Source organism: Rhamphochromis sp. 'chilingali', assembly GCF_963969265.1.
Source record: "Rhamphochromis sp. 'chilingali' genome assembly, chromosome: 2".
NCBI classification, from domain to species: domain Eukaryota; kingdom Metazoa; phylum Chordata; class Actinopteri; order Cichliformes; family Cichlidae; genus Rhamphochromis; species Rhamphochromis sp. 'chilingali'.
In genome coordinates this window covers 48,537,731-48,563,393 of record NC_137930.1, presented here as the reverse complement: position 1 = coordinate 48,563,393, position 25,663 = coordinate 48,537,731, and the positions used below count along the sequence as shown (strand labels likewise).

The window sequence follows — 25,663 nt, the reverse complement described above, 5'->3', positions numbered from 1 at the left end:
TCACCAATAAGAAACACAGTGAGAATTTAGCCACTTTCTTCATCTGGGTCCCCAGAAATATGTGATGAGAGAGCAGCCAGGCTGTAAACAGTGAACCACAGCTGATGTGAACGAGCTCCTGATCAACACAAGGGAGGAAATCCTGAGAACGAATGATTCTCCTGTGGAAATTAATGGAATCGTTCATCCACACTTCTTTTTTCCCCTCTTTTCATTTGTCCGTATCTTTGTTTATGCAATCTATTTTCATCTATTAAGAAAATATTTGTGGAAGGTTAAATGAAAATATACAATTATTAATACAATAGAATACAGAGCTATGTGTTAAAGGTGATTTAAAAAAACAAAAACAGAATTGATTGTATCTCCCTTTACAATACACACATTTTCCTTGGTTAAAAGGCAAAAGAGGTAAAGTGTATGAGAAAAAGGCAGCCTGTTGTAGTCCAGAGGGCTGGTGTTTGAGGATTAGGCGATTGCTTTTGCTTCTGGTAAGAACGCCTCCCAGTACTTTATCAGCTGGAGAGAGAGGAAAAACCAACAACAAAAACAAAGAAAAAACAGGAGTCTTTAGACGCCAAATTAATTGAGAATTTTGAAAAGTAAAACATCACAAAAAAAAATGTAGCCTATTATATCTAAAAAGCTGTCTACTAAATGACTTGATGCATGCTCAATCATCCAGGATGGAAATCCCAAAAGGTTGATTCTGTTCATCTGGACGCAGCGTTTTCAGTGGGAGAAATGTTTCATCACTCATCCAAGTGACTTCTTCAGTCTCAGCTGACTGCAGGTTTCCCAACCTTATAAACAGTACATTTGCATAATGATTGAAACCAGCCCCCTCTAGTTTCAGTCATTGTGCAAAGGTACTGTTTATAAGGTTGGGAAACCTGCAGTCAGCTGGGTCCAGTAAATGACTGGAAACAATTTAAAGTTGCTACTTTGGGCTCTTTCATATAAATAATCAAAACTCCAAAAATCCAAAGTAAGCACACAAATACATTTACATAATATGTATTTCAGTGAATCACAAATCACGAATATCTTTTAAAAAATGATTTTGATAATGATGTGTTACATTAACATTCATGTTAAATTAATTTCTAATATTCATTAACCATTGAAGTGAATGTAAATATTTGGTTATTTGTGAATATTTTGCTCAGACTTTTATTTGATAAAAGTTTTCATGACTTTGTCTATTAGTCTAAGCTGGATTAGCCTCAGTTTTCTAACAAACTACTTTACATAGTAACCAGAGCCTCACTGCAATAATGAAAAAGCATGAAGCACATGCATAAAGAATAGTAAAGAAAATACCATTTAGGGAACCAGAGTGAAAAGTGCAAAAGTTAAATACAAAATAAAAATGTTTGCAGATTTACCGAGTCGTTTACTTATTTTGAATTTGGGAGTTTTGGTCCACACAGAAACTTGAATATTCTTTATCTGCTTTATTTAATTTTTATATAAAAAAGTATGTAAAGCCTTGTTCCTGTCGTCTTACCTTACTTATTACCTTGTGTATGATTTACTTTTGAAATTGTCAACTTCTGTAGATTATCTGTGATGCTCAACAGTTAAAAACTGACCTAAATCCAGTGCAGTACTTACAGGTTTATGAATATGAAAATGCTGACTCACTCACCTGTTGCTGAGATTGAAGCAGACACTCCAAATACGTGATAACCTGTCTTTTGCAATTCTTGGTCTTTTCTCTCTGTTAGGAGAGATTTTTCAGAAGGATTTATCACTCTCAGCCCGTTCAGCTGTCTGAGCAGTTACTGATGCGGATACCAATAAGAATGAACACTGGTACCTCAAAGCGAATGACTTCCTTGCGAACAGTTGCAGACACTCTTTCAAAGTCTCGCTCGTACTGCGTCACTTTGGCCTCCCACTGTTTCCAAAGATAAAAATCACAGAGGAGTCTTAAATCAAATACAGTGCTTCACATACAGAGATCGTGCAGCAAAAGCTATGGAGTGATTAACGTCAAGCTAAGAATGAACCAAGGATCAGAAAAATTAAAGTTACTACAACGTTGTTCCTAAACTTGAAGAGGCCCCATCAAACGAGGGTTTCAGCCACATCCGAGCTATTTTTACTTTGTTGTTTTTGCCCCATGTCGTACCTCAGCGATCTCCTCCTTGGCCAGCTGCAGCTTATCGGGCTTGTTGGCCCACAGGAGTTTGGCCTCAGTCTCCCTCTTCTTCTGCAGCATGGACTGAGCATCCTGCCAGCGCTGCCACGCCTTCATCCGGTGATCAAAGGACCCCTGCAGGTCACAAAACTCACATCTTTTTACCTTCATGTACGTGCTTTTTAATATTGAACAATATTGGACATTTCACTTCCTATGGGGGAAAAACCCACTTAAAAAAGCAAAACAAAACTTAAACGGCTGTGATCTACAGAAACTAGCTAAACAAATTCTCTCCGTACCCTCACAGCACCCAGCAGACGGATGTAATCTGCAATCATTTCAGCAAAGGTGAAGGTGTCGCTTGCAGCTTGTTCCTGGTGTAGCTGCTCCATCTTGTCCTCCACCTCGGCCAGCTGGGAGAGGGCGCGGGACAGGGCGGTGTTGTCCTCTGCGCTGCCCAGCATGGCCGCACTTTTGGCGAAGCTCGCCGTGTTCAGTGACAGCTCTAGATTTCAATGCAAAGACAAGTGTTCTTCACACAAACTTGAATACGAGAACATATACAAGAAATGAAAGCAGCAATTATGGGCTAAAAGGTGCATTCACACATTTTATGTTAGGTGGCATCATTCAAATCTTTATAAAAGCTTTTATTAGAGGAGGAATAGTAATTAAAAAGTGTTATAATTAACAATGTTTAACATCTGAACACATTTCACTCTGTTGCCCCCAAGTGGCCAAAAACTGTACAAACACATCCGAATGATAACTGATGAGTCACTTTACAGATGGGAAAAAAGACAACGGACCTTTCCTGTGAACCACCAGGGATTCGACCAGCGCGTGGAGCTTCCTGAATTGCTGGTCTGCAGATTCCACCTCCTGCAGCTTCTCCTCGAACCACTGCAGCACAACGCACCATTAGTACGACTCCAACACTAGCTGCAAGGGCTGTAAGCTCTATGGCACTACAAGCATCATTACCAAAGATAAATCCCATAACTGTCAAAAATCTAACCATGAAACTGCAGCTTTGTTTATGCCCAAAAGTTCCACCAAAAGTCTCTGCTTTAGTATAAAGACTGAAAAACGCAGTGAAGAACATGAGCGCGCGTTTACAGCTGAACTTACCACGTCTGACTCGTTCATCTTGATGGTCATCTTGCTGACAGCGTCTGTCGCTTTATTGATCATCTTTAAGAAGCCGGCGCCGCTCAGAGCCTGAGTGCTCACTGCTCGAGGCAACTGCAGATGCATTAGTTGTGTTAGCTGTGATGATTCTAAAACTGCGATATGAACGTTTTCAATATTTTACTGCAACTCCATCTTCCTCCATTGTCTGCACACCCTTACACTAATGCTTAGGTAAAGCACACTAGTGTGATGAAAGTAATGTTTCTAACTACAAATACACCATTCATCCACTACAAAAACAGAGAAGTGAAACAAAACTGCATTACACCTCTTCAGTGCAGTAACTCGAGCTGAAACCAAACAAAATCCTCTTACTTCCTCTCTCTCCAGGAACTCTCTGACATCGGGGTCTTGGAGCAGCGACGGGTGATTTACCACCCGCTGCAGATACCTGTTCAATCAGACAACAGGGACACGCTTGATTTTCACGAGTAGTCTGGAAATTGCCACATCAGAATAGCACGAGAGCATCAACGGGGAAGTGGTGGTGATGCTTTTGCATTAATTATATTCTTGTCACATCATGCTTCCTGTACAGGGAAGGGGGCAGGGTTTAATAAGAATATTTTCTTCTTCCTGCTCCTTTTCACACATGGTTGTAGTGCTTTGTTGATAGAAAGTGTGGTTGGTTTGTTTGATCTGTTGTACCAAGTGTGAAATAAATAAATGAAATGAAATGAAATGTACAAGGGTTGGGACTCTGTGTTAGCCGCGCTAACTGGCACCTCATGCCATTCTTTCTCTTTTACCTTTCCAGAGCACCTCTTCTTCTCTCAACAAAGTCTGTAGACGATGAATCTTCCTTCCCCACTTTCACCTTTGTCATCCCTACACAAGATAACGACCATCACCACTTGTGATTGAGAGCAGATTTTACATTATAATTCTAAGGAAAGCGTGAGATGTGATGAGTGCGTCAGCCTACCCAGGAGGCTCTTCTCTGGTGGTGGAGGCACAATGAATCCATTTGGTCCATGTTTTTCAGAGAGCTTCTCATAAAGTCCGAGGAAGTCGCTGAAGCGTCGCCTCACTGTGAATGTCTTGTTGCGAAACATGGGCAGTGTGGTCTGAAACACACATTAATGGAATTTATGTACCCAGCAGGCTCGTGTTTGCTCCAATACTCCACTAAACGTGTGTCGCAACCTTTGTTTTCCCTCTAAGAGCAGAGCACGGGTGTGTCTCCAACAAGGCACTCATCAATATTTCATCTTTGGTCAACTTTAACCAACTTCAAGTAAAATGATGAATAATGACACATTTTTACCTGTGTGGATACTTTGTAGGCCATGTAGGCATTCATACCATCCCCTGAAAAAAAACAATACATACATCATTAAATGTCCCTGACTGTATAAATACATACAAAGTTTACTCAGTGAACTGATATTTAAACATCAGGCAAGCTACATTAAGCAATACAAAAAACAATAAAAGCCTCACCTATTTTTTCTGGATCTTTGACAGAGACAAAGATGTCAAATTTGTCTTCCTCCTCTTCCTCTTCCTCTTCTTCCAACTGAAACAAATTTTGAGCATGAAAGTGAAACATGACATGAAAACCATGGCTGAACAGTCAGCTTCTCCCACCACATTTTGTTGTGGTGGGATGTTAAACAGGTTAAACCGCAGTTGGAAAGAACCTGGTGCTGCCCCAGTTTTCTCATTCTGATGTTTGGGCAGAGAGTTAACATTTAATCTTGTTAAAAGCAACAGGTTTTAACAAGGTTAACTATAGATCCAAATCTGTAATTTAAAACAATCAGATGAACAGCTTCTAACCAAATTGAAACTTTAAATGTTTTTAAAAATTAAAAATAAAACCAGTTTCTTCCTCCAGATGAGGAAATGTTTTATTTGAATCTTTACTGGATTAGAGTCTATATGAATGCACCTGACCAGCACCTAAAGATGTTAGACACTCTCTGCCACTGTGCTTTATATTTTATTACTGGCTTCAGAAGCTGAATACACCACTGTTTCCTGTAAATAAGTGTGCATCTCTGTATGTCCTCAGACTTTCCATGGGCTGTTTTGTTTCAATATATAAATCTCAAAGAGACATTTAGCTGAATAAATAAAGGATAAAATAAACTGGCGTGTATATTTATTAAATACTTGGAAACTATTTCATGGGCTCACACTCGAAAATCTTTGTCTGGGTTTAAATCTGAGCTCACCTCTTCCAGGGCAGGAGGCTGTGGCTTGGCGAGGCTGGCAGCTGCTGGCAGAGAGGTGGGGGCGGGAGCAGATGGCTTGGCCGTCGCCTCCTTTTTTCTCTCATTCCTCGGACTGTCGAGAGAGAGCTCCACCGTGGCCTCTGCTAGAGGGGAAACGTGCAGTAAGATATCCATTATTTCCCTAGTACAGTGGAGCTGCTTTTACCACAGTTACCAAAGTCTACCTTTAAGTATTTACAGAGATTCGGAGTTCTGTTCCATGTGTGGTGATCTGGAGCACAAACTGGAGCTGCTTCTGTCATGCCTCAACAGGACCTCTGTGTTGGTTTCTTAATCACTTATTTACACCAGACTGAAACTTGTGTTTGCCATCTCAGGTGTCTGACACAAATATACACTGAGGGTTATGTTAAACCTGTGGATTTAACTGAACTTTGCATTCAGATGGTCCCATGTTCTTAATTGAGGTGTCCTCATCCTGGCTTTGGTGTCAGCCATGTGGTAACAGCATGATGCACAGAAAATCACGATAGCTGCTTCTAGTTAAACATTGCTGTACTTGACTTTTAAGAGGGCTACTACTCAAAGGTTTTTTTATAAGTAATCTGAGCCACTCTCCCATAACCGGCACAGCCCAGTACAAAGTTTCAAACTCAATGCAGGCAAAACAGTTATTTACAATGAAGCAAACATTACTTTCCATGCTGTTGTTTCAACTTTAGGACGCGTTCATCAACATTTTTCCAGCCTAGAGCTCATTTTATCTTCTATACAGATGTGATTATGCACAAACCTCTATATGAACTTCACTGAACCTGTCTTGAATCATGACTTTAGTATAAAGACCAACTCTAGGCTTAAAACTTTGGTAACATAAACCGAATGAGAATAAAAAATAGAATAAAATAAGGTGGACCCACCAGCAAATATATCACCGTCCTCCTCAGAGTGGACTCCATTGGTCTTGGGGTTGACGGTGCTGGTGACGCTGGGTGTGGAGGCAGCTGCCTGACTGAAGATATCAGCTGGCTTACTGTCTTGCAGCGGTCCCCCAGCAGTAACTTTGGTTGTGACAGATTTCTCCTTCAGCTCTTTAGGGACGGGTTTCTTTGAGATGGCACCCAGCGGCTCGCCAAACACATCCTCGTCAGGTTCACCGAAGAGGCTTTTCTGCGGCTGCTTGGCAGGCTTGGTCTGCAGTGGTTCTGCAAAAATATCACTCCCTTCCTCGTCGTCAAAGAGATCAACGTTTGCGCTGCTGGGTTTTTTGGCTTCAGCAGCTGGTGGAGCATCGCTAAAGAGGTCGACCAAAGGGTCAGCAATTTTGCTAGTAACAGGCTGTGAGTCACCACTGAGGTCGATAACTGGAGCGGTGGACGTTTGTTTTGCTTCCTGCTGACTGAGTGGATCTATAACACCAGCAGTTACTTCACTTCTATCAATTGTTGCTTCAACAGTAACATCTGCCTTTACTACTTCCCCTCTCTGAGCTCCAGTTTCGCTTCCCAATATGTCAACGAAATCATCGGATTTTGTTGCAGCTGCAGCTACAACGCTAACATTGTTTGTCAGGTCAAAAAAATCATCTGAGGGTTCACTCGCTGGCTTGTTTCCTGTTTGGCTGCTCATTGGCTCGATTAAAGGATCATTCATGATGTCACTGGGAGGCTTCATTGAAACATCACTGGTCGGTGTGGTGTCCATTTCGGTCACTGGTGATGTGCTCTGAAGGCCAAAAAGGGGATGCTTAATGTCAATTGCTGTCATGTCACGTGTGTGTAGACAACAGACAATTCTGAAAGTAATCCAAGACTCGTGCAACAAGTTGATCAAAGTTTCAAATTTTAAAGACCTTTGGGGCTTTTTTTTTTTCTTTTCTTTGATCTCAACAGCTTCACATTACACAATCTGGTCTCTAGGTAGCCAAATTGGATATTGGGTAACATCTAAACATCCAATGTCCATCCCAGCTACTGGGTGTGTCACTGACAGCAGAAACAATGTTTTCAAAATAAAAAAAACAAGGACTTTGTCACTGTAAAAAGCTGCAGGGAACATTTTATGATGCTTGAGAAACAGATTTAACTGATATGTTTTCGCCAAGAACACAAAGCAAATCTCCTGAGAAACCATTTCATCAGATAAGCCTTTACATTAGGGTTAGACTAATGTAACAGTCTAATGTAACAGCGATTGCAGTGTTTAGGTTTTTGTTTACAGGGTAGTAAACAAAATGACTTAATGAACTTAAATGACTTGCTTCAAAGGATGCTGATTCAGAAGGTGAAAACAACTCTTGGATCCGTTACTCTGTGACCTTGGCTGTATTAAAGACGACTTTTTCTGATGACTTAATGGGCTTGATGGTTTCAGGTCATACTGACTAAAACATGCAGGATATTTTTGTAAGTAATGGTCATCAATGGAGTCAAAAAGGCTATGCCCATTTGCTATCGATGTGTCAATAGCAAATGACTGTGTAGTTTCTTTCATTTTAAAGTCAGATGAACACCTGGTTCATAGGGCTGGGCGATATGACCCAAAATTCATATCTCGATATTTTTTAGCTGGATGGCGATATAAGATATATCTCGATATATTTTTTTAAAGCCATAAAGTAAGAACAAAAAGAGAGTTCTTAGTCAAAGCTGTGTCCCAGATGTCACACAGGCACTTTTATTAACATAGAGCAGATGTACATAACATTTACTCAAAAATAAATTATGAGCATTTATTAAATAATAATGCTCCATAAATAAAAGAAAACAATGTTGTTTTTGAGCATAACAAAGAGCTCACAATTGTGCAGTCAAAATGTAAACTAAAAGACGCTGAGCACAATAACAAAGAGATTTCACAGCTGCTCTGTTCCCAACTTGTACTGCGTGACTGACAGCCTGGAGTTTGAAATCCGCTTCGCAACCACGTCTCTTAACAGGTGCCATTTATGGTCCTTATACACAGTAGGGTAATATTACTTTGAAGCACAGTACGTATCACTCCGCGAGGCTCAGCCGTAATGCTCCGACAATCCATCAAGCGGTGCAGCTCCGTAGCTTATCAAAGTCGTACTAAAACATTTTTTGACAGATTGCTGAGCGCCGTGTTCCACATAAAATCGGTTCGCGGCCATCAAGCACAACCAGAATTCACACATAAGGCGCGCTGTCAACTTTTGAGAAAATGAAAGGATTTTAGTCCGTGCAGCACCTCTGGGCTGCATGGCGTTAGCGTGGTTAGCTCGTTAGCGTGGTTAGCTAGCTAACACATTGACGCCGTCCAGCCCCATGCACGGGGCGATGCGCAGTAACTCGCTAACGGAGATTTGCCGGCTCCACAAGTATAATTATAACGTAACATAGACTATATCGATATAAAGGATATTGTCACATCTTATATCTCGTATAAAAATATATCGATATTTTTTTAAAACTCGATATATCGCCCAGCTCTACTGGTTCATCAAATCCAATTTAGGAACGTGATGAACTATGCTTATTGCCAAGAAAGAAAATTCTCAGCTCAAGGTTTTATAATAGAGTTTTGCTAAATAATGAATGTTGTCGTATTGGCTGTTTCCATCTTTTATATACAGTCTATATTATCTGCATACCTATACAGTTTAAGAAATAAGCCTGTCAAGCAAGAATGCTAGCATTTATCTGATAACCTACCACTCCACATTACTATTTATTATTATTATTATTATTATGTGACATACAGGGAAACTGCCAGTATTACATTTTTTCAGTACTAGTGGAAAATTAATGTACAATGACTAATAACTGTATTTAGTGGTCCCAAAAATATTTCCATTTTATCTGTATATCTGTCACCCCTTATTAAAAATGAAAAATGTGAATTATACTCTTTAGACAAAAAATACTTTAAAAAATAGTAATACATCCCCGAAACTTCTTTTTATAGGAAGTCAAGTCACTCTGGCTTGCTGATACATTTCCAAACATCATTTCTGGCATGAGCTCTGACACCTAAAACATCCATAAAATGCTGACTTAGGGTTTCCGTGCAGCAGCGAGTTCAGTGTTGGGAGAAAAAAAATCGCAGACAGCAACTTTCTCATGTATCCTCTGAACTTTGACTGTAGGAAAACATCCGGGTTCTGACCATGTGACCACACCACGCTCACATGACAGGAGGCTGCCCGAGCCAGCGTACAATCCTTATTTTATGGGGAGAAATACGTAAATAAAATGGGGAAGCTGACTTAACCCACTAATAAGCATCGTGAAATAACACTATCACCTCCTTACTGTGTCAGCTCTCACAGAAACCACACACAGACCTCACTGTCTGCAGATTTCACCTCACCTACGCATGGCGTGAAAAGTCTGCACGTCAAAAAAAAAAATGCTGAGGACACCTTCAGATTTAAAAGTTAGCTCGAGAAAGTTTTAGAAGATGAAAAGAGGTCACACATTCCATGCACCAAAACAGGAAGTACGGCGTTACCTGGTTTGGTTAACTGAATCACTGCGAGGGAGAACTTCAAAGAGCAACTTTCAGGGTGAAATCAATACCAGCGAGGGCGTTTGCAGAACTCCTAAAGCTCGTAGGCAGGTAGTAAGAAGTTTCTACAACAAATGCTTCGAAACATTAGGAAATACTAAGAGTTTTGGAGATGACAATATCTTATGTCAACATTGTTTGTTATTTTTCCCCTGTGCAACTGCTTAACGTTAACGGCCAACATCTCCTAAAACTTTTGCCTAATTAGCTTTCCTAGCTAACTCTGCATTAAGTTAACGAGTTATCCAGACCTGACCGCTAACAGCTAGGTCGACTCCACCAGTACATACCGTACTCCCGAAGAGGTCCTCGTCTTCATCACTGTCGCGGCCTCGGACTTCTTCAGCGTCCAGCACATCTTGGTCCTCGGAGTCCGGGAATGGGGGAGGACTGCGCTCCGAGCTGGTCGCCATCTTCACTCTCTTTGAAAACACAAGGGGAGGTAACGTCAACTGCTCCCCTCTGCTCTCTGTCACACAGACGTGTCTCCTTCGGTTAGCAGCTAACGTTACCTTCGCCGTTTCTCACTGTGGTTTACCTCGGCCGGACGGGGGTGTACACCTAAACTGGGCTGACTAGTGGAGAACAGACACTGCTCAGGACGTGCAAACCCGCCGCTGTCTTTTCACTTCCTGGTCCTACTCCTCCTACTTCTTATCAGGTTAGCTTCAGTGTTAGCTGTAGCCTGTAGACTTGGCAGTCATAGGATCGGACACCTCGCTCGGAGATTTGACGGATCTGGAGAGAAGTTAGCTAATCTACCCAGATCTTAAGTGCCCAGATTAGAGACACCCGACTTCTCTGGAGATGTCCCGTCATAAGCATGCCGGAGATCCGGAGGCACGCCAGCCGCTTCTCACGGGACATCGCCTGGACGCAAGGGAGCTGGACTCGGATGAAGGTAAAGGCAGACAGTTTGTTTACTTGCATACGAAGATCCATAAAGAGGTCATTCCTATAAACCCCCCCCCCCCCCCCCCCCCCCCCCACACACACACACACACACACACACAAAGTAATTATATGTGTCAGAATTATTTATTATTGTCATTTTATTTTATTTTTTACAAAAGTAAGTGGCATCTCTCCTTATTTCGTTCAAATTCAGTTACCTAATATAGTTGTTTTTTTAAAAAACGTTATTATTGCTGTATAAGCTTACTAATATTTTACACCTATTTTTTTTATTTAGACTTTTTTTTAATGCTTTAAGTCTTTATAATAAGTTGTGTAGCTGAATTGGTCCCCCTCATGGGTCCTCTAGTTACTACTCCTTTTTTTGTTTTGTTTTAGGAAACCATCTGTCACTCTTTCATCAGCCTTTCAAAAGAATATTTCTCTGATGTTTTAAGGCTTCCACTCGGTTTACCCTTACTGACACTGTAAACTGATATTGGGTTGCAATTCACCTGGTCACCTGGCCTATAAAGATGTAAAAAATAATATTTGTTATATTATACATACATACATACATACATACATACATACATATGTATATATATATATATGTATATATATCTTTATGGCTGGTTAGGTCAGCTCTAGCTTACCACCACGTGTATGGTATATGTTCCAGGGCACATGGTGCAGCCAATGTAAAATTATGAAAATATTAACAAAACAAAAAATCTTTAGAATACATAATAAAGTCAAAGTCAAAGTCACCTTTATTGTCAATTCTGCCACATGTACAGGACATACAGAGAATAGAAACTACGTTACTCTCAATCCCTAGATAAAATAGCAAATGAACATTTAAATATAAGAGTGATTAAAAAATGCAGGTAAAATAATTAAAAAGTAAAAATTTAAATAAATACAATACAATTTTACATATAACAAGAAAGCTATACAATATACAATATAATGGGTAAATGACATTGGGTGTAAACCAGGCAGAGTAGTGCAAATAGGCAAATAGTGCAAATGGAGATTTAGTAATGTACGGTAAGAGATAGTGTAACAACAAAGTCTTATGAGGTAATGGCAGTCCAATGCTCCACAAAGTGACTGGTAACTGGTGCAGGCCAGTGAGTGAGTCAGAGTGTGTGTGTGTGTGACAGAGTTCAGTGAGACCGTGGAGGAGAGAGGGGAGAGGGGGCAGAATCGGGAGGGAGTTAAGCTTCCTGACAGCCTGATGGATGAAGCTGTCCTTCAGCCTGCTGGTCCTGGCCTGGAGACTCCGCAGTCTCCTCCCCGACGGCAGCAGCTTGAAGAAGCTTTGCATTGGGTGCGTGGGATCAGCCGCTATGCAAAGGGCTTTTTTAGTGAGACGGGTGCTGTAAATGTCCTGGAGGGAAGGGAGAGAGACACCAATGATCCTCTCTGCAGCTCTCACTATGCGTTGGAGGGTTCTATGACAGGACGCATTGCAGGCTCCAAACCACACAGTGATGCAGCTCGACAGGATGCTCTCGATGGTGCCTCTGTAGAAAGTGTACATGATGGGGGCTGGTGCTCCTGCTCTTCTTAGTTTGCGGAGAAAGAAGAGACGCTGCTGTGATTTCTTGGCCAGTGCTGTGGTGTTGTACGTCCAGGAGAGATCCTCTGTGATGTGCACACCCAAGAACTTGGTGCTGCTCACTCTCTCCACAGACGCTCCGTCAATGGTCAGAGGAGCATGTTGGGTGTGCATTCTCCTGAAGTCCACAACAATCTCCTTCGTCTTCTCCACATTCAGAGAGAGATTGTTGTCAGCACACCACGTGGCCAGGCGTCTCACCTCACTTCTGTAGTCGGTCTCATCCCTGTTGCTAATGAGACCCACCACCGTTGTGTCGTCCGCAAACTTGATGAAGAGGTTGGAGCTGTATGATGGAGTGCAGTCATGGGTCAGCAGAGTGAAGAGGAGGGGGCTCAGCACACATCCCTGCGGGGCCCCCGTGTTTAGAATGATGGTGCTGGATGTATTACTGCCGACCCGTACTGCTTGAGGTCTTCCGGTGAGGAAATCCAACAGCCAGTTGCACAGTGAGGTGTTGAGCCCCAGCTGGACCAGTTTTTGAGTGAGCTGTTGGGGGATTATAGTGTTGAATGTTGAACTGAAATCTATGAACAGCATTCGAACATATGAGTCTTTTTTGTCCAGGTGTGTGAGTGCTGAGTGGAGTGCAGTGGAGATGGCATCATCGGTTGGGCGGTTTGGCCGATACGCAAACTGGAAGGGATCCAGGGAGGGGGGCAGGACAGTCTTGATGTGTTGCATGACTAGTCGTTCGAAGCACTTCATCAGGATGGGAGTAAGTGCAACAGGACGGTAGTCATTAAAGCAGGAGGGAGATGACTTTTTTGGAACCGGAATGATTGTGGTGGCTTTAAAACATGTGGGGACGACAGCCTGGATGAGTGATATGTTGAAGATGTCTGTGAAGACATCAGTGAGTTCCACTGCACAGTCTCTCAGTACACGACCAGGAATGTTGTCAGGACCCGGAGCTTTACGTGCATTGATCCTGCTGAGGGATCTCCTCACGCTGTCCGGGGACAGAGTCATCACCTGGTCACCAGGAGGGGGTGGGGTCTTCTGTGCAGTGGTGCTGTTTTGGACTTCAAAGCGAGCAAAGAAAGTGTTCAGCTCGTTCAGCAGGGGGATAGTGCTATCACAGGTCTGTGGTGGGGGCTTGTAATCTGTGATGGTCTGAATGCCCCGCCACAGGCTCCGTGAGTCTCTGCTGTCTTTGAAGTGATGAGATATTTTCCTGGAGTACTGTCTCTTAGCCTCTATGATGCCACGGGAAAGGTTGGGAAAGCATGCTATTTGTAAAAGTCCATTTAACCCTTGTGTGGTGTTCGTATTTTTGTTACTCAGCCAGTGTTCATGGGTCTGGTGGACCCGCTAGAGTTTTGGCTTTCCAAATTAACACTATCAAACAATTTTATGTTAAATTACTCAACAGATGTTTACTTCATCCCAATTACAAACCATATGAACAGCAAACATGGTTAATTTTTTCCCTTTACCTTTGTTAGATCACATTTATGAATTAATGTGCTTCTCGTTTTTCTTTTATATAAAATGTTATAAATAAATCAGTTATAATCAAGTGGAGTGAGTGGAAAGACACAACACATTTACACGTGAAAAAATAATTAATTGTTTAATTTTTCTTTTGAAAAAAACTGAACACGGGTCTCACAGACCCGAACACCATACAAGGGTTAAATTGAAAATACTTGCAGCTTCAAAAATTACTTACTTACTACTTTCTCCACCTTTTACATATTTGTTTGTTTGTTTGTTTCAAAATTAATTGAATTAAACAAAATAATATACTAAGATGACAAAAATGAATAATTTAAAAAGTGACGTAATTTGTTTAACAAATTCTTTAAAAGAAATTAATTCAAATTACATTTTTGTTTAAAACAGATCATACCTTCTCTTTGATAACACGTGCGTATTAACACACTCCTATAAATTCATTTGCTGAGTAAATTCAGGAACATTTCACGTGGTATAAAATGTAAATATGCTAGTAATAGAGAAAATTTGGACAGTTGGACCAGTATATTTTTGTAGCAGTGTAAAACCTGAAAAAGTAGTTTTAAGCCCTCTTTCAGATCAAATGTTAAAATATTTTTTTAGGATGTTACTACTTTGAAATGGCTCTGAAAAGAATTTCCATTTCTGATAATCTGATTACTCTGTACTTTTACTTCTTAATCCTCAACATATATTTAAAGCGGTAAACAAATCTGTGCCTGATAAGTAATGGATGATTAACAGTTGATGTATTGATTTTTAAGAAGTAAAAAATGCTCATATTGATGTATCTGCTAATATTCTTACAACAGAAAAAAAGGATGGGGGATTTTTTTTAAATTTAAAATTACTACAATACATTTCATAATCCAGTTACATTTAACTTTAATTATTTTCCACAAATGCGACTTTGCTGCATGTGCTGCAGAGAGTGTTGAGAGCCTCGTTTTCTGCGTAATATTCTGTAAAAATTGTTTTTGGCTTCGTCAGTGTATCAGCGAATGTTAGCTATTTGACCATATATCAAAGCTGCAACAGCTAATGTGAAAATAAAAAAGTAACGAAGAGACAGGAGAAACACCCTTCAACAGTGTTACGCATTTTGATTTTCCATTGTTTGCCCACTAGAGGGCACTCTGCAACTTCCTTACAAAGAACACAACCAGCTGATCCAAGCAAACAAGCTATTTTTAAACTGCACTGTCTTATCTTAGTATTGACTCATAAATATCTACACATAATAAACGTTACAGAAATTTGGTTATACTTTGGTATCACTCTAAAAAATGTCATCCTACTATGAAACTTTCATTCCCACTTTGGACTAAATTGTGATGTTGTTGGTTTTTTTTAATGATTTTTCATTATTTTGTGATATTTTGTAGCCAGATAATTATTATAACAGTTAGTTACTTGCCAGTTATTGCTAATTACATTTTCATTGCAACCATAGAAATGTATCAAATTATAAAACAGATGGAAACAACAACTCTGTCGTAACTTCATTAATATGTTTTAATGAAAGAAATGGTCTAACTGCAAAAAGCCTCATCAGCCAGTTACATGGCCCAGGCAAGCCTATTTGTCTTATTAAGTTAAGTTTATGGCTCGATTTATGCTAGTACAATGAAAGTAAAACTTTATACATGTTTGTGTTGTTACGGAATAAATATAATTAAGAGAGGGACAACTTTGAGTATAAACTAGGTGAGAGGCTGACAGGATGTGGACAGAAAGTGAAACTAGGCAGAGTGCACTGCAGAGTTGTTTTGATCACAACTATGTGTGACTGTGTGCGACGTATAGCAGAACTATATATACGCATTTGGCTTGTGATGCTTTAGACCTGTGGATGCTTGCTAGAGTCTGCAGCTCTCCTTTTCCGGAAATGTAGAATAAAGATGATTTTTTGAGCTTTGACCACACTGAATCGGGGTCTTTCTCTGTCGGTGAAGGAATTTAAAAGAACCGAATTTGACAGTGTGTATTTGGCTGCCTTATAGGTGAAGTCATTTTTGACAGAACAGCGGAAGCTGGTGAGCACGTACCGCAGAAACTGACGTATGAGGAAGCAGTGGAAAGAGCAGGTAATCTAATGTTTTTTGTTTTTCACTTAGTCATCGTAAATATGAGGAGAAAAGCATATGAAAAATAAGCTTATTTAAGATTTTAGGTATACACTTTATACCTTTAGAGGTGTAAAACCTGGGTGTTTGTGGTTATGACATAAAATTAAGATTTTCAAAGCTATGCAACAAGTCAATCATGAATTGCTTCTCCCCTTTGTTTATTCACTTTGCTCTCAGGTTTTGGTTTGTTCCATTGGCTGCTGCTGGTGGTTTGTGGTTGGGCCAATGCCAGCGATGCTGTGGAGATTCTTTGTGTTTCTTTTCTGCTGCCAACGGCACGCTGTGATCTCGAGCTGAGCTCCTCAGACATGGGCCTGCTGACAGCAAGCATTTTCCTCGGTGAATCATTTAGTCAACCACCTTAAACTCCCCTTCACAGAAAATGAAGCAACTGTTTTTTTGGTAATAGGTCAGCTGTTTGAAGCGGAACTTGGAAATGAGAAGCTTTTTTTTTTTTTTTAAGTTGATTGATTTATGTGACGTAACACCACAAGACCTTACACAAGCCAAACACACAAGACATTATTAGCCTCTGCTCTCTGCTTATTTTGTAACCCTTTCTTATAAAACTGGAGCCATAACTGAATATACGACCATTTTATCAATATTATTAAGCCTCTGAAAATGTTGAACTATCAATAAAATCACTTTAATGTAATAATTGTATTAAATCCCTTCAATTAAAGCTGAAAATCTGCGCCTAATTCACATGTTGATTGTCAGATTTACAGTCCACTGTATACGGAGCAAAGCTGTCATTGTCCAAATACTTTTTTCCCTGACTGTAACTCAGTGTTTTGGGCAACTGACTGAGCCCACTGATTATACCAAGTTCATCTTTTTTTCCTGTTTTCCAGGAATGATGGTGGGTGGCTACATGTGGGGTTACTTGGCTGACCAGAAGGGGCGTCGCAGGGTTTTGATCATGTCTCTGACAGTCAATGGGCTGTTTGGGGGTCTGGCTAGCTTGGCTCCATGGTTCTGGCTCTTCCTGTTGATGCGGTTCATCAGTGGCATTGGGTAAAAACATGATTTTTAATTCTTTTTTTCTGTACAAGTTTACATTTTGCTAACACACATTCAACTGTTCCCAGGGCCACAATATTAGTGAATAATACCAGTTATACTTCACTTTGCAGACATTGTCACTTGAAGGACTGAATTATGAACTTGTACTCATATCCACTTTTGAGTAGATTTGTTTTCATATGTGATTTGTATATATTGTAATGTTGCTATTTTAGAATATTATATGTCACTGATTTGTGCAAAGTATGAATATTTGTTGTAAAATGGTTTTATAATGGTGGTAATTCATGAATTTAAGTGATAATTTTAGAATCTATAGGAGACATAGGTGGTGTGGTTTTGACATCAGGCGGTGATGTTAAAAGTTACGATGTGACTTGTATTGCTACAATGCCTAATATTTATTTTGTGGAGGGCATTTTGGGAAAAAAAATCTTAATGACAGAGGGCAGTTTTCATATATACTACAACCAGAAGAGTTGCCTTCTGTTGGCTATTAAAAAAACATTCAAGTTTAGGGCAGTTCCACATTGGGAAGCTGCATCCTTCTTTTAGTTGTTTTAAATGTACCTCTGGTGTCATTAGAGGACAAAAATGCCCCTATTGGGGCACAAAGTTCAGTCAGATTAGTAATTGACTGGTTTGATTTTATTCAGTGTCATCATTTTTGAAATACCCAAATATAGCACAAGACATGCAGCATCCCTCCACGCTGTATTTAAAAACCATCTAAATTGTCTTTGTTAAACAACTAAAACAGCTAAAGAATAAACACCATGCTGTTCTCCTCTGCAGGGTCGGCGGGTCACTTCCTGTCATTTTCTCCTACTTCTCAGAGTTTATGCCCCGGCTGAGGAGAGGTGCGATGATCAGTTGTCTGGCCACCTTTTGGATGGCAGGAAACATCCTGGCTGCAGGTGGGAGCAAGGAGTATTCTCCATATAAAAAATTTATATAACTGTGGTTATGCCCCATTTTAACATTTTAGCATTTTAATCCCCTCCATGTGGGTTTTAGCGAGATGCTATTATATTTGAATGAACGGTGGAGTGTAAGGTATTACCTAATGCTAGCAAGCTTAGTTACCATGTTGCATATGTTGCAATATGCAAGTCCAAAGAGACTGGGTAGTGCTAAACATTGCTATGTAAAAGACCAGAAAATACTCAAGTTTCACTCACCAAAACTGAAGTACAAACGTCTTGAACAGGCTGTACCACTAAACAAGAATTCAATTTAAATGCACCAAAAGGCTCCAAGAGCACAAATACAATCCAGGAGTTCAGTTCAGTAACTCAAAAAGTGAGGCTTAGACAGTGACAACAGCTTCCTGTGTCGTGGCACTTATCAGTGTTCCTTCCTGTTAAAAGGAAGCTTTTCCTCCCTACTGTCGCCAAGTGCTTCCTCATAGTGGGTCTGTAGTAGTTGGTGCGAATTGAATTGAATTCAAAGTGACCACACCCCTAACTGCAGTTTACAGGTGAATGAGTTATAATAAAATTCACTTTTGAGACCACTGTTTTGAAGGCAGAAACTGCAGGCTTAGAAGATTTTAAATTCTATAAAGTTTGAAATTTTAACATGGGAGTTAAGCTAGACTCAACTTAACTGCAGTTTTTTTTGGTATTTCTTTGTCAGCTTGATTTTCTTTTAAGTTCCTGATGTTGCTTCTTGAGGATTTCAGAAAAAAATAGCACATACTCAGTGGTGTGTGTTACCGGGTTTTTGGTTTTGGTGTTTAAAATTTTGCACAGACTTGCACAAGGTGTTAAACTCAACTTCTCTTAAAATAAACTGTAGTTGTTTTGTTTTTTTGTGAAATATTGACCATCTGTGTTTGCCTTTGTCTGCAGGTTTGGCCTGGCTGGTGATCCCCAGAACCTGGGTAAAATTTTTTCTGGGAGCACTGGACTTCAAGAGCTGGCGGGTGTTTGTGGTGCTGTGCTCCGTTCCCAGCATCTCGTCGGCACTCATTTTCAAGCTGTTCATGCCTGAAAGCCCCAAGTTCCTCATGGAGGTATTGAAAGACCAAAATAATGTTTGTGTTGCTTGGATGCTTTTACTTCTGAGTTGTCTTTAGGATGATTTTTTGTGTTCTGTCTTTTCCAGGCTAACCGTGAGAAAGAAGCAATCCAGGTTTTCAGATTGATGTTTAAGCTGAACATGAAAGGAAAAGAAAAGGCTCTTCCGGTATGAAATAAGTATACTACTATATGTTTAATTTTTGCTGCACATATCTAATAATTTTTTTTAAACAAAAATAAAACCAACTTAAGTCGACAAAAAGCAAAGCCAAAGTGATGCAACTGACAAAGATAAGGTGAAATCAAAGAGAAGTGAAAGCTACCGTGTGTGTTTATATTCCACATGTGGTATTCTACGGTTTTGTTGAATCAGTAGCAAGCAGTGACTTTTACAGGAAGGTGAGCAGAAACAATGGCCACGCCCTTTCCACCTCCAAACAAAGAGAACAAACATTTCTCCAGTGTTCAACACAACAACAAGAAAACTTGGACCAGATTACAACATGATTTTGTGCTGCATGACTATCCTTTTGTATATGCTGACATCCTTGTACATATTGCTGCAATCTGCATAGACATCTTCACCTGTCTGAACTCCTTCCTGGCTGAAAATTGTGAAATGTTAGCGCTTCTATAGTTATGTTTAAAAAATGTTTAGAATTAGCTGACAATAGCAAGTACTATAATGTACTTTAATGTGTATTTTTTAGATCTCACTGGGCAAGCACTGCTTGCCTTGCTTGCCTTTACGAAACATCAGTCATCAGTCAACATTTCCTTCCTTCATGCAATTGTATAAAAGTACTGTAAGTGTAACAACTGTCCTCTGAACCCTTTTGTAGGAATTTGGTTTGCGTACAAGTTCTACCCAAAAAGGTGACAAAGACAAGAGCAGAAGCTTGGGTTCAAGTAAAGAACGTCTTGCAAATATTTTGAAAAAGGTGATGTAATTTGTTATTATTAATAGTTTAACTGATTTTTAGAATGTCTGGTAGTACTGGTTTCAAGATTTAGGGTTTTGTTTATTTTAAAAAAGAATGGCTGAAAATGGTAAAATATGAGTATAAGATACTCGATCCTGAAAGATTTTAAAAAGGAGAGAAAAGTAGCAAAACACAAAACAATCCTCCCGTGTGACGATTGTTTTGTGTTTTGATTTGAAAAATTACCAGAAATAGTTGTAAATTAATTTGACAAATCATTTCAGGTATCCAAAATGTTTTATGAACACAGCTCTGGGCTTTGGAAAGTGCATTTTTTTAATCATTTGGCCTCTGTACACCAAGATGTGATTTAAGTGAAGCATTTTTAATTCAAGGGTTTAACAAAAATATTCCATTAACTTTAGGAATTAAAAACACATTTTTATATACATCTGGGAATTTCAGTGGGATGAAAGTAACATGGGGGGTGTTTCTAATATTTTAATGAAAATACTTTATAGTCAGTGATTGCTGTTGCTGCTTGTTTGTTGGTATTTGTGCCTTCACTTTTGTCTTCAGTAACTGTAAATTATGCAGTTCTAGGCTAACATCAGGTGGCTGACCTGGCCACTGAAGAATATCCCATTTATGGCCTTGAGTTCTTGAGCGTAACCTGTGCTTTGCACCTTGTTGTACACCCTCTGTGTTTATGTTAATGACGGCATCCTTTTTTGTACATATGAAAATTATGCCTAACTTCTTGAGAGTGTTCTTGACTTGGTTAGCTGTTGTGTCGTCCTTCACTTGATTTGTTTTCTGTCATTTTTCCCGGCCTTTTGTTCAGTGAATTAACAATGCACCAGATTGTTCATTTGGCCACTCGTAAATTTGTGCCATCTTTTCAATAGGTTTATTTTGCTTTGTCTTTTTTTGTCTTTTTTTTTAGTCCAGTGATCCCTGCCTTCACTTTCAAAGACCTCTCTTTGGAATTGACATTGAGCGTTACCTTGAACAGTTAGCGGATGGTTTATCTGCTCAATTAGTCACGGAAAAATGAGGGAACAAGCCTTATCTGGCAATAAAACTGCACAGCAGTAAATTGTTCAATTGCTTTATGCATCTGAAAACGAGGGACTTTGTATAAAAATGGCTTAATTCCTAAACAGTTAATATAACACTTCTGTGAACCCCTTGAATTAAGGTTGAAATCTTGACTTCAGTCAAGTTGTGATTATTTGGTTAATAGTATCCACTTGGACCAAACTGTATATATAACAAAAAGGAAAAGAGCTTTTGTTTGTTAAGCTATTGAGTAAATGTGAAAACACTGACAGTGCATGAGCAGTTTAGGCATTTCCTTTGTTTTTTGTTGGTTTACTTATGAATAATTTTCTTGTTAACTTGCAGGCTTTGGCTCCCATTAAAAAGATATTTCAGAGCCCTTTCAGATCCAGGAGTATCCCTCTTCTCATCATTTTCTACTCAATATCTTTTGGGTAAGAAATGGGCACCTATACATTCAGGCTTTGCTTCAGCTCTGTTCACACTGTTCAGCTGCTGGGGGATTGTATCAGACTTATAAAAATAATACTACTAATGTGAGATAACCATTTGATATGCATCAAGTGATAGGGAACAATTAAATGGCAAACTCATATTTGCACGTTCTACTGTGGTTTTCTTATTTCTTCTTTTTTTACATTTTAAAACTTTCACACTTCACCCTTTATTCTAAATCAAAAGTTAAAATCTTTTGTTTGTGTGTGTGTGTGTGTGTGTGTGTGTGTGTGTGTGTGTGTGTGTGTGTGTGTGTGTGTGTGTGTGTGTGTGTGTGTGTGTGTGTGTGTGTGTGTGTGTGTAGTTACTACGGGCTGTGGATGTGGTTTCCTGAGCTGTTTGAGAGAACCGAAGACGGCGGCTCGCCCTGCGCAAATGTGTCCCGCCCGTCTGTAGCGGCCAATGAAACCTGTAACACGGTCAAGACAGCAGGTGTGTTTCAGAGGATTCATGCTCATATTAGTGTTTTCATCCAGGCATCGCTGCTCACGGAGGCCAAGAAATCAGCTTTAACATTGACAGGAGTCAGTTTTTACAATACTTGGAAAGGAAGAGAAAAGCAAATATTTGAAACTTGCAACAAGTGCAGGACACTTCTGCTTTACTCTTTAACCTGCTTTAATGTGACTTCCTAACAAGCTTAAAGCACCAGCTGACACTGGACTCACTCAGGAAATTTCAGGAAATAACTATTAATGTGTTGTGTTTTATTTGTTTTTTCTGGTCCATCCATATCTCGCCACATGCCTTTCTCCTGTCCACACTCGTCTTCCTGTATTTGTCTGTTACCTCACAGTATATACGGATGGCTTCATCACAGCCGCGGCAAACCTGCCGGGTAACATCTTCACTATTCTTGTGATGGACAGCACCGGAGGAAAGGCTCTGCTTTGTGAGTTTTTTTTTTTTTCTTTCACAAATCAATATGTTTTCATTTCTTAACACTCTCCCATACATGTTGCATATAATCATAGGCTGTGTATAAAAAAAAAAAAATTAAAGATCATAGCAGAGCCAATCCAGGAGAGCCATTCCACTTCACAGTAACCCACAGAAATTGTGGCCACAGCAAGTGGTGCTCAAGAAACAGTCCATGGAGTGAATGGAGCTACACAGCTAAAATAATTGACATCTTGCTAGATGTTATTTAAGTTTTTGCAAATTTAATGCCAATCATATATCTAAGGCAAAATAGAGCAACACATGTATTTTTTTAATTTTATTTTTAGATGAATGGATTAAAGATACTCCAGAAACAACTGAGAGGTCCAGTCCATGAATTAAGCTGTCATTAAAACACCCATAATCATGCTTAATAGAATAAAAAAACGTTTATAGGAAATTCTATTTTCGTAACAGTCTGTTCTGCTGTAACGTTGTAACATAGAAGTCAGAGAGAATTGACTCGCGTTTGGAGCCAACCTCCAGTGGACATTCAGCTTTATTTTTCCGGCTTGTTTCTTGTAAATAATTTATTCTCTGAATTTGTCAGTGAGTTGACCCTTGATAGCATAAAATTTGTCCTTTTAGAGTTCGTCACTGCATATCACTGTCTTTAACACAACCCATTCATAGTTAAGCAAACACTCCATCTTCATCTTCAAAAGCTTTGAGTCACGATTAAAGAAGCTCTCACACTACAAACAAATGTAGAAAATCAGAAAACCGAGCTGCTACAGAACACCCACCTTTAAGTCAGTGTTTAACAAAAAAATCATACATTTCTTCATCTTTGTTACTTTCTCCAGCCGGCAGCCTGTTGTTGTCCAGTCTGAGTGTCTTCTTCATCTATGTGGTTCAGACCAAAGCTCAGAGTCTGATCCTGTCCTGCATCTTCAGCGGGGTGTCCGTGATCGCCTGGAATGCGCTGGATGTCGTAGGAACTGAGCTCTACCCGACAAAGCTACGGTAACTCGAAACTCAGATTCAGCCATGTATAGAAATGTAAATCAAACTAAGATTTCTTTTTTTGTATTTTTTTTTAATTGATTCACTCATCCATCGAGGTGTTTTATTCTAACTCAGAGAGGTCACATGCACATATACTGAATCTCTTTTCTTTCCATTTTTCTCTCAGGTCCTCTGCTCTTGGTTTCTTCACAGGCGTGGGCCGAGTGGCAGCGATCATGGGTAACTTGGTCTTTGGAAGGTTGGTGGATGCAAACTGTGCTGTCCCCATCCTGCTGGTGTCAGCCCTGCTGCTCACTGGAGGACTGGTGGGTCTTCTACTTCCACAAACCAGGCAGACAGAGCTCACATGAACACTCGCGTTGTTTTAAATGGATTCAGCTTCCTCTTAACATCCTCACAGATGGGTAGAACGACTTGAAGCTCTGTAATCTCTGTATTTCCTGGTTGAATCCTGTGCCTTCTGTCATCTTTTTCTATGGTGCCTAATTTAAAAATTCCACTGCTAAAACAAATTGTTAAACAACAGTTGGCTCTCTCTGCCTTCCAAGAATTACTGCGTTGGAAAGCTGAGAAAGAAGTGCCAGTGTGTTATTAAAATCCTGGACACCTGTAAAAAGTTTATGTAAATGACAAAACCCTATATTCAAAGTGAGAAAATGGGGCCTTATTATCTGGTTTACTGAAGAGTGATGGATCGACTGTAGGTCTTGTGTTTTTGCTTTCCTGTCATGTTTAAGAAACTAGTTTTGTATAGTGAGTACACTGTTCTCATAAAGGGCTGAACGTGGACAGCAACAATACTCAGGTAGGCTCTGTCATATAAATGATGGTACTAAGGGGCCCAAAGTGTGCCAAGAAAATATCCCTCACATGTTTACACCATCACCACCATCCCAAACTGTTGATACAAGGCAGGATGGATCCATGCTTTCATGTCGTTTACACGAAATTCTGACCCTACCAGCCAGATGTTGCAGCAGATATTGAGACTCATCAGGCCAGCCAACACTTCTGTTTTCTAATTTTGATGTCTTATCCGACAGGAAACTCAATTAAAACAGCTGTCTGTCCAAATGCTCAGTTTGAACTTAAGTAGGTCGTCTTGACCGTGTCTACACGCCGAAATGCACTCAGGTGGTGTCATGTGATTGGCTGATTAGATATTTGTCTTAATAGCAGTTAACCAAGTGTACTCAATAATGGGGCCAGTGAATGTATATTATGTCACAGTGGAGGATGCTCAAATTTAGTCTTATGCCTTGTCCCTAATAGGACCTACTCAGGGACATGGCTCTGGCTTTGAGCACACAAACCCTCACTCAGGCTGCATTCAAATCTTCTGGATGTGAGGCTCAGCCAATCTGAGAAGGCTGACTTAAAGCAGCTGCAGTTTTTTGTCATGTCTCTTTTGAATTGTGAAAAAACAAGGCCAAGTGTAAGATAAGTGCTATTAGTTTTTTTTTTAATTTTTTTTATCATTTTTAACTGTGAGTCATGCTAAGCTGTATTAGTGCAATCTAAGAATAAAACCATGCAGCTAGAAAAAAAAGTGTTTTAATAAGTTGCCTTCAAATATATGTCTGAATAAATGGCCTTGTATGATGTTTTTGGAGGTTCGTGACCTGCATAGGTGGTGTAATCAGCCAAAGTATCATAGCAAATGGGTTCCAAAACGTCTATACTTATGCACAGAATAGATTTTAGTAGGTTCAGTCTGATATTTTCCTGCACAAACTGGATCGGGCAAGTTTAGTTCAGTTTGAGTGGAAAACCAAAGATTTCAGAGTGCAGTGATGGGAAAGGACCAAATCATTTACAGACTACCTTAATATCTTCCTGAGAGACTACATCGATGATCCTATCAGGGATTTTGTAAAAATTTAAAGCAGATTTACAATTATTTTGTAATGCCTTAATCAGGTTTTTAAATAAATGCAGTTTTTTCTTCATCTCACATGTGTGTTTTTGCTGTTTTGTTGTATGAAATAAAAAACAAGAAAGACTTCCCACATCCTTCCTACGTCTCTTTACCATGACGTCGATGAACAACTTCAT

At 39.8% G+C, this 25,663-nt stretch overlaps 2 protein-coding genes across 4 annotated transcripts; one reads left to right on the top strand and one right to left on the bottom strand.

The window, feature by feature from the left end:
- Positions 1–123: 123 nt before the first annotated feature.
- snx1a (sorting nexin 1a) lies at positions 124–10,782 on the bottom strand. 2 transcript variants are annotated; one of them, XM_080876206.1, is made up of 16 exons: positions 10,566–10,782; positions 10,344–10,475; positions 6,444–7,248; positions 5,524–5,666; positions 4,787–4,862; positions 4,611–4,654; positions 4,269–4,410; positions 4,093–4,171; positions 3,659–3,734; positions 3,281–3,394; positions 2,959–3,052; positions 2,449–2,654; positions 2,138–2,281; positions 1,823–1,903; positions 1,652–1,723; positions 124–519 (listed from the first exon to the last, which is right to left on the bottom strand). In XM_080876206.1, the coding sequence occupies exons 2-16, from the start codon at positions 10,464–10,466 to the stop codon at positions 469–471; spliced, it is 2,250 nt and encodes a 749-aa protein (XP_080732332.1). In that variant the 5' UTR covers positions 10,467–10,475; positions 10,566–10,782; the 3' UTR covers positions 124–468. The 2 variants fall into 2 exon arrangements, with proteins under 2 accessions (XP_080732332.1, XP_080732333.1); XM_080876207.1 differs by having other exon boundaries at positions 5,524–5,663; positions 10,344–10,782.
- A 33-nt stretch (positions 10,783–10,815) lies between these two features.
- On the top strand, positions 10,816–25,588 carry sv2 (synaptic vesicle glycoprotein 2). 2 transcript variants are annotated; one of them, XM_080876208.1, is made up of 13 exons: positions 10,817–10,954; positions 16,039–16,122; positions 16,342–16,503; positions 17,022–17,184; positions 17,989–18,110; positions 19,047–19,210; positions 19,303–19,383; positions 20,060–20,158; positions 21,548–21,636; positions 22,002–22,129; positions 22,494–22,589; positions 23,446–23,605; positions 23,775–25,587. In XM_080876208.1, exons 1-13 carry the CDS (start codon positions 10,861–10,863, stop codon positions 23,956–23,958), a joined length of 1,626 nt encoding a protein of 541 aa, XP_080732334.1. In that variant the 5' UTR covers positions 10,817–10,860; the 3' UTR covers positions 23,959–25,587. The 2 variants fall into 2 exon arrangements, with proteins under 2 accessions (XP_080732335.1, XP_080732334.1); XM_080876209.1 differs by lacking the exons at positions 16,039–16,122; positions 16,342–16,503 and having other exon boundaries at positions 10,816–10,954; positions 23,775–25,588.
- The last annotated feature ends 75 nt before the right edge of the window (positions 25,589–25,663 follow it).

Coding starts and splice junctions, on each gene's coding strand:
- snx1a (XM_080876206.1), bottom strand. CDS start 10,466: ATGGCGACCAGCTCGGAGCGCAGTCCTCCCCCATTCCCGGACTCCGAG. Junction 2,282..2,448: donor GTCTGCTGGGTGCTGTGAGG/GTACGGAGAGAA, acceptor TGTGACCTGCAG/GGGTCCTTTGATCACCGGAT. Junction 520..1,651: donor TGCTTCAATCTCAGCAACAG/GTGAGTGAGTCA, acceptor CTCTCTCTCCAG/CTGATAAAGTACTGGGAGGC.
- sv2 (XM_080876208.1), top strand. CDS start 10,861: ATGTCCCGTCATAAGCATGCCGGAGATCCGGAGGCACGCCAGCCGCTT. Junction 17,185..17,988: donor CGGTTCATCAGTGGCATTGG/GTAAAAACATGA, acceptor TCTCCTCTGCAG/GGTCGGCGGGTCACTTCCTG. Junction 22,590..23,445: donor CGGAGGAAAGGCTCTGCTTT/GTGAGTTTTTTT, acceptor TACTTTCTCCAG/CCGGCAGCCTGTTGTTGTCC.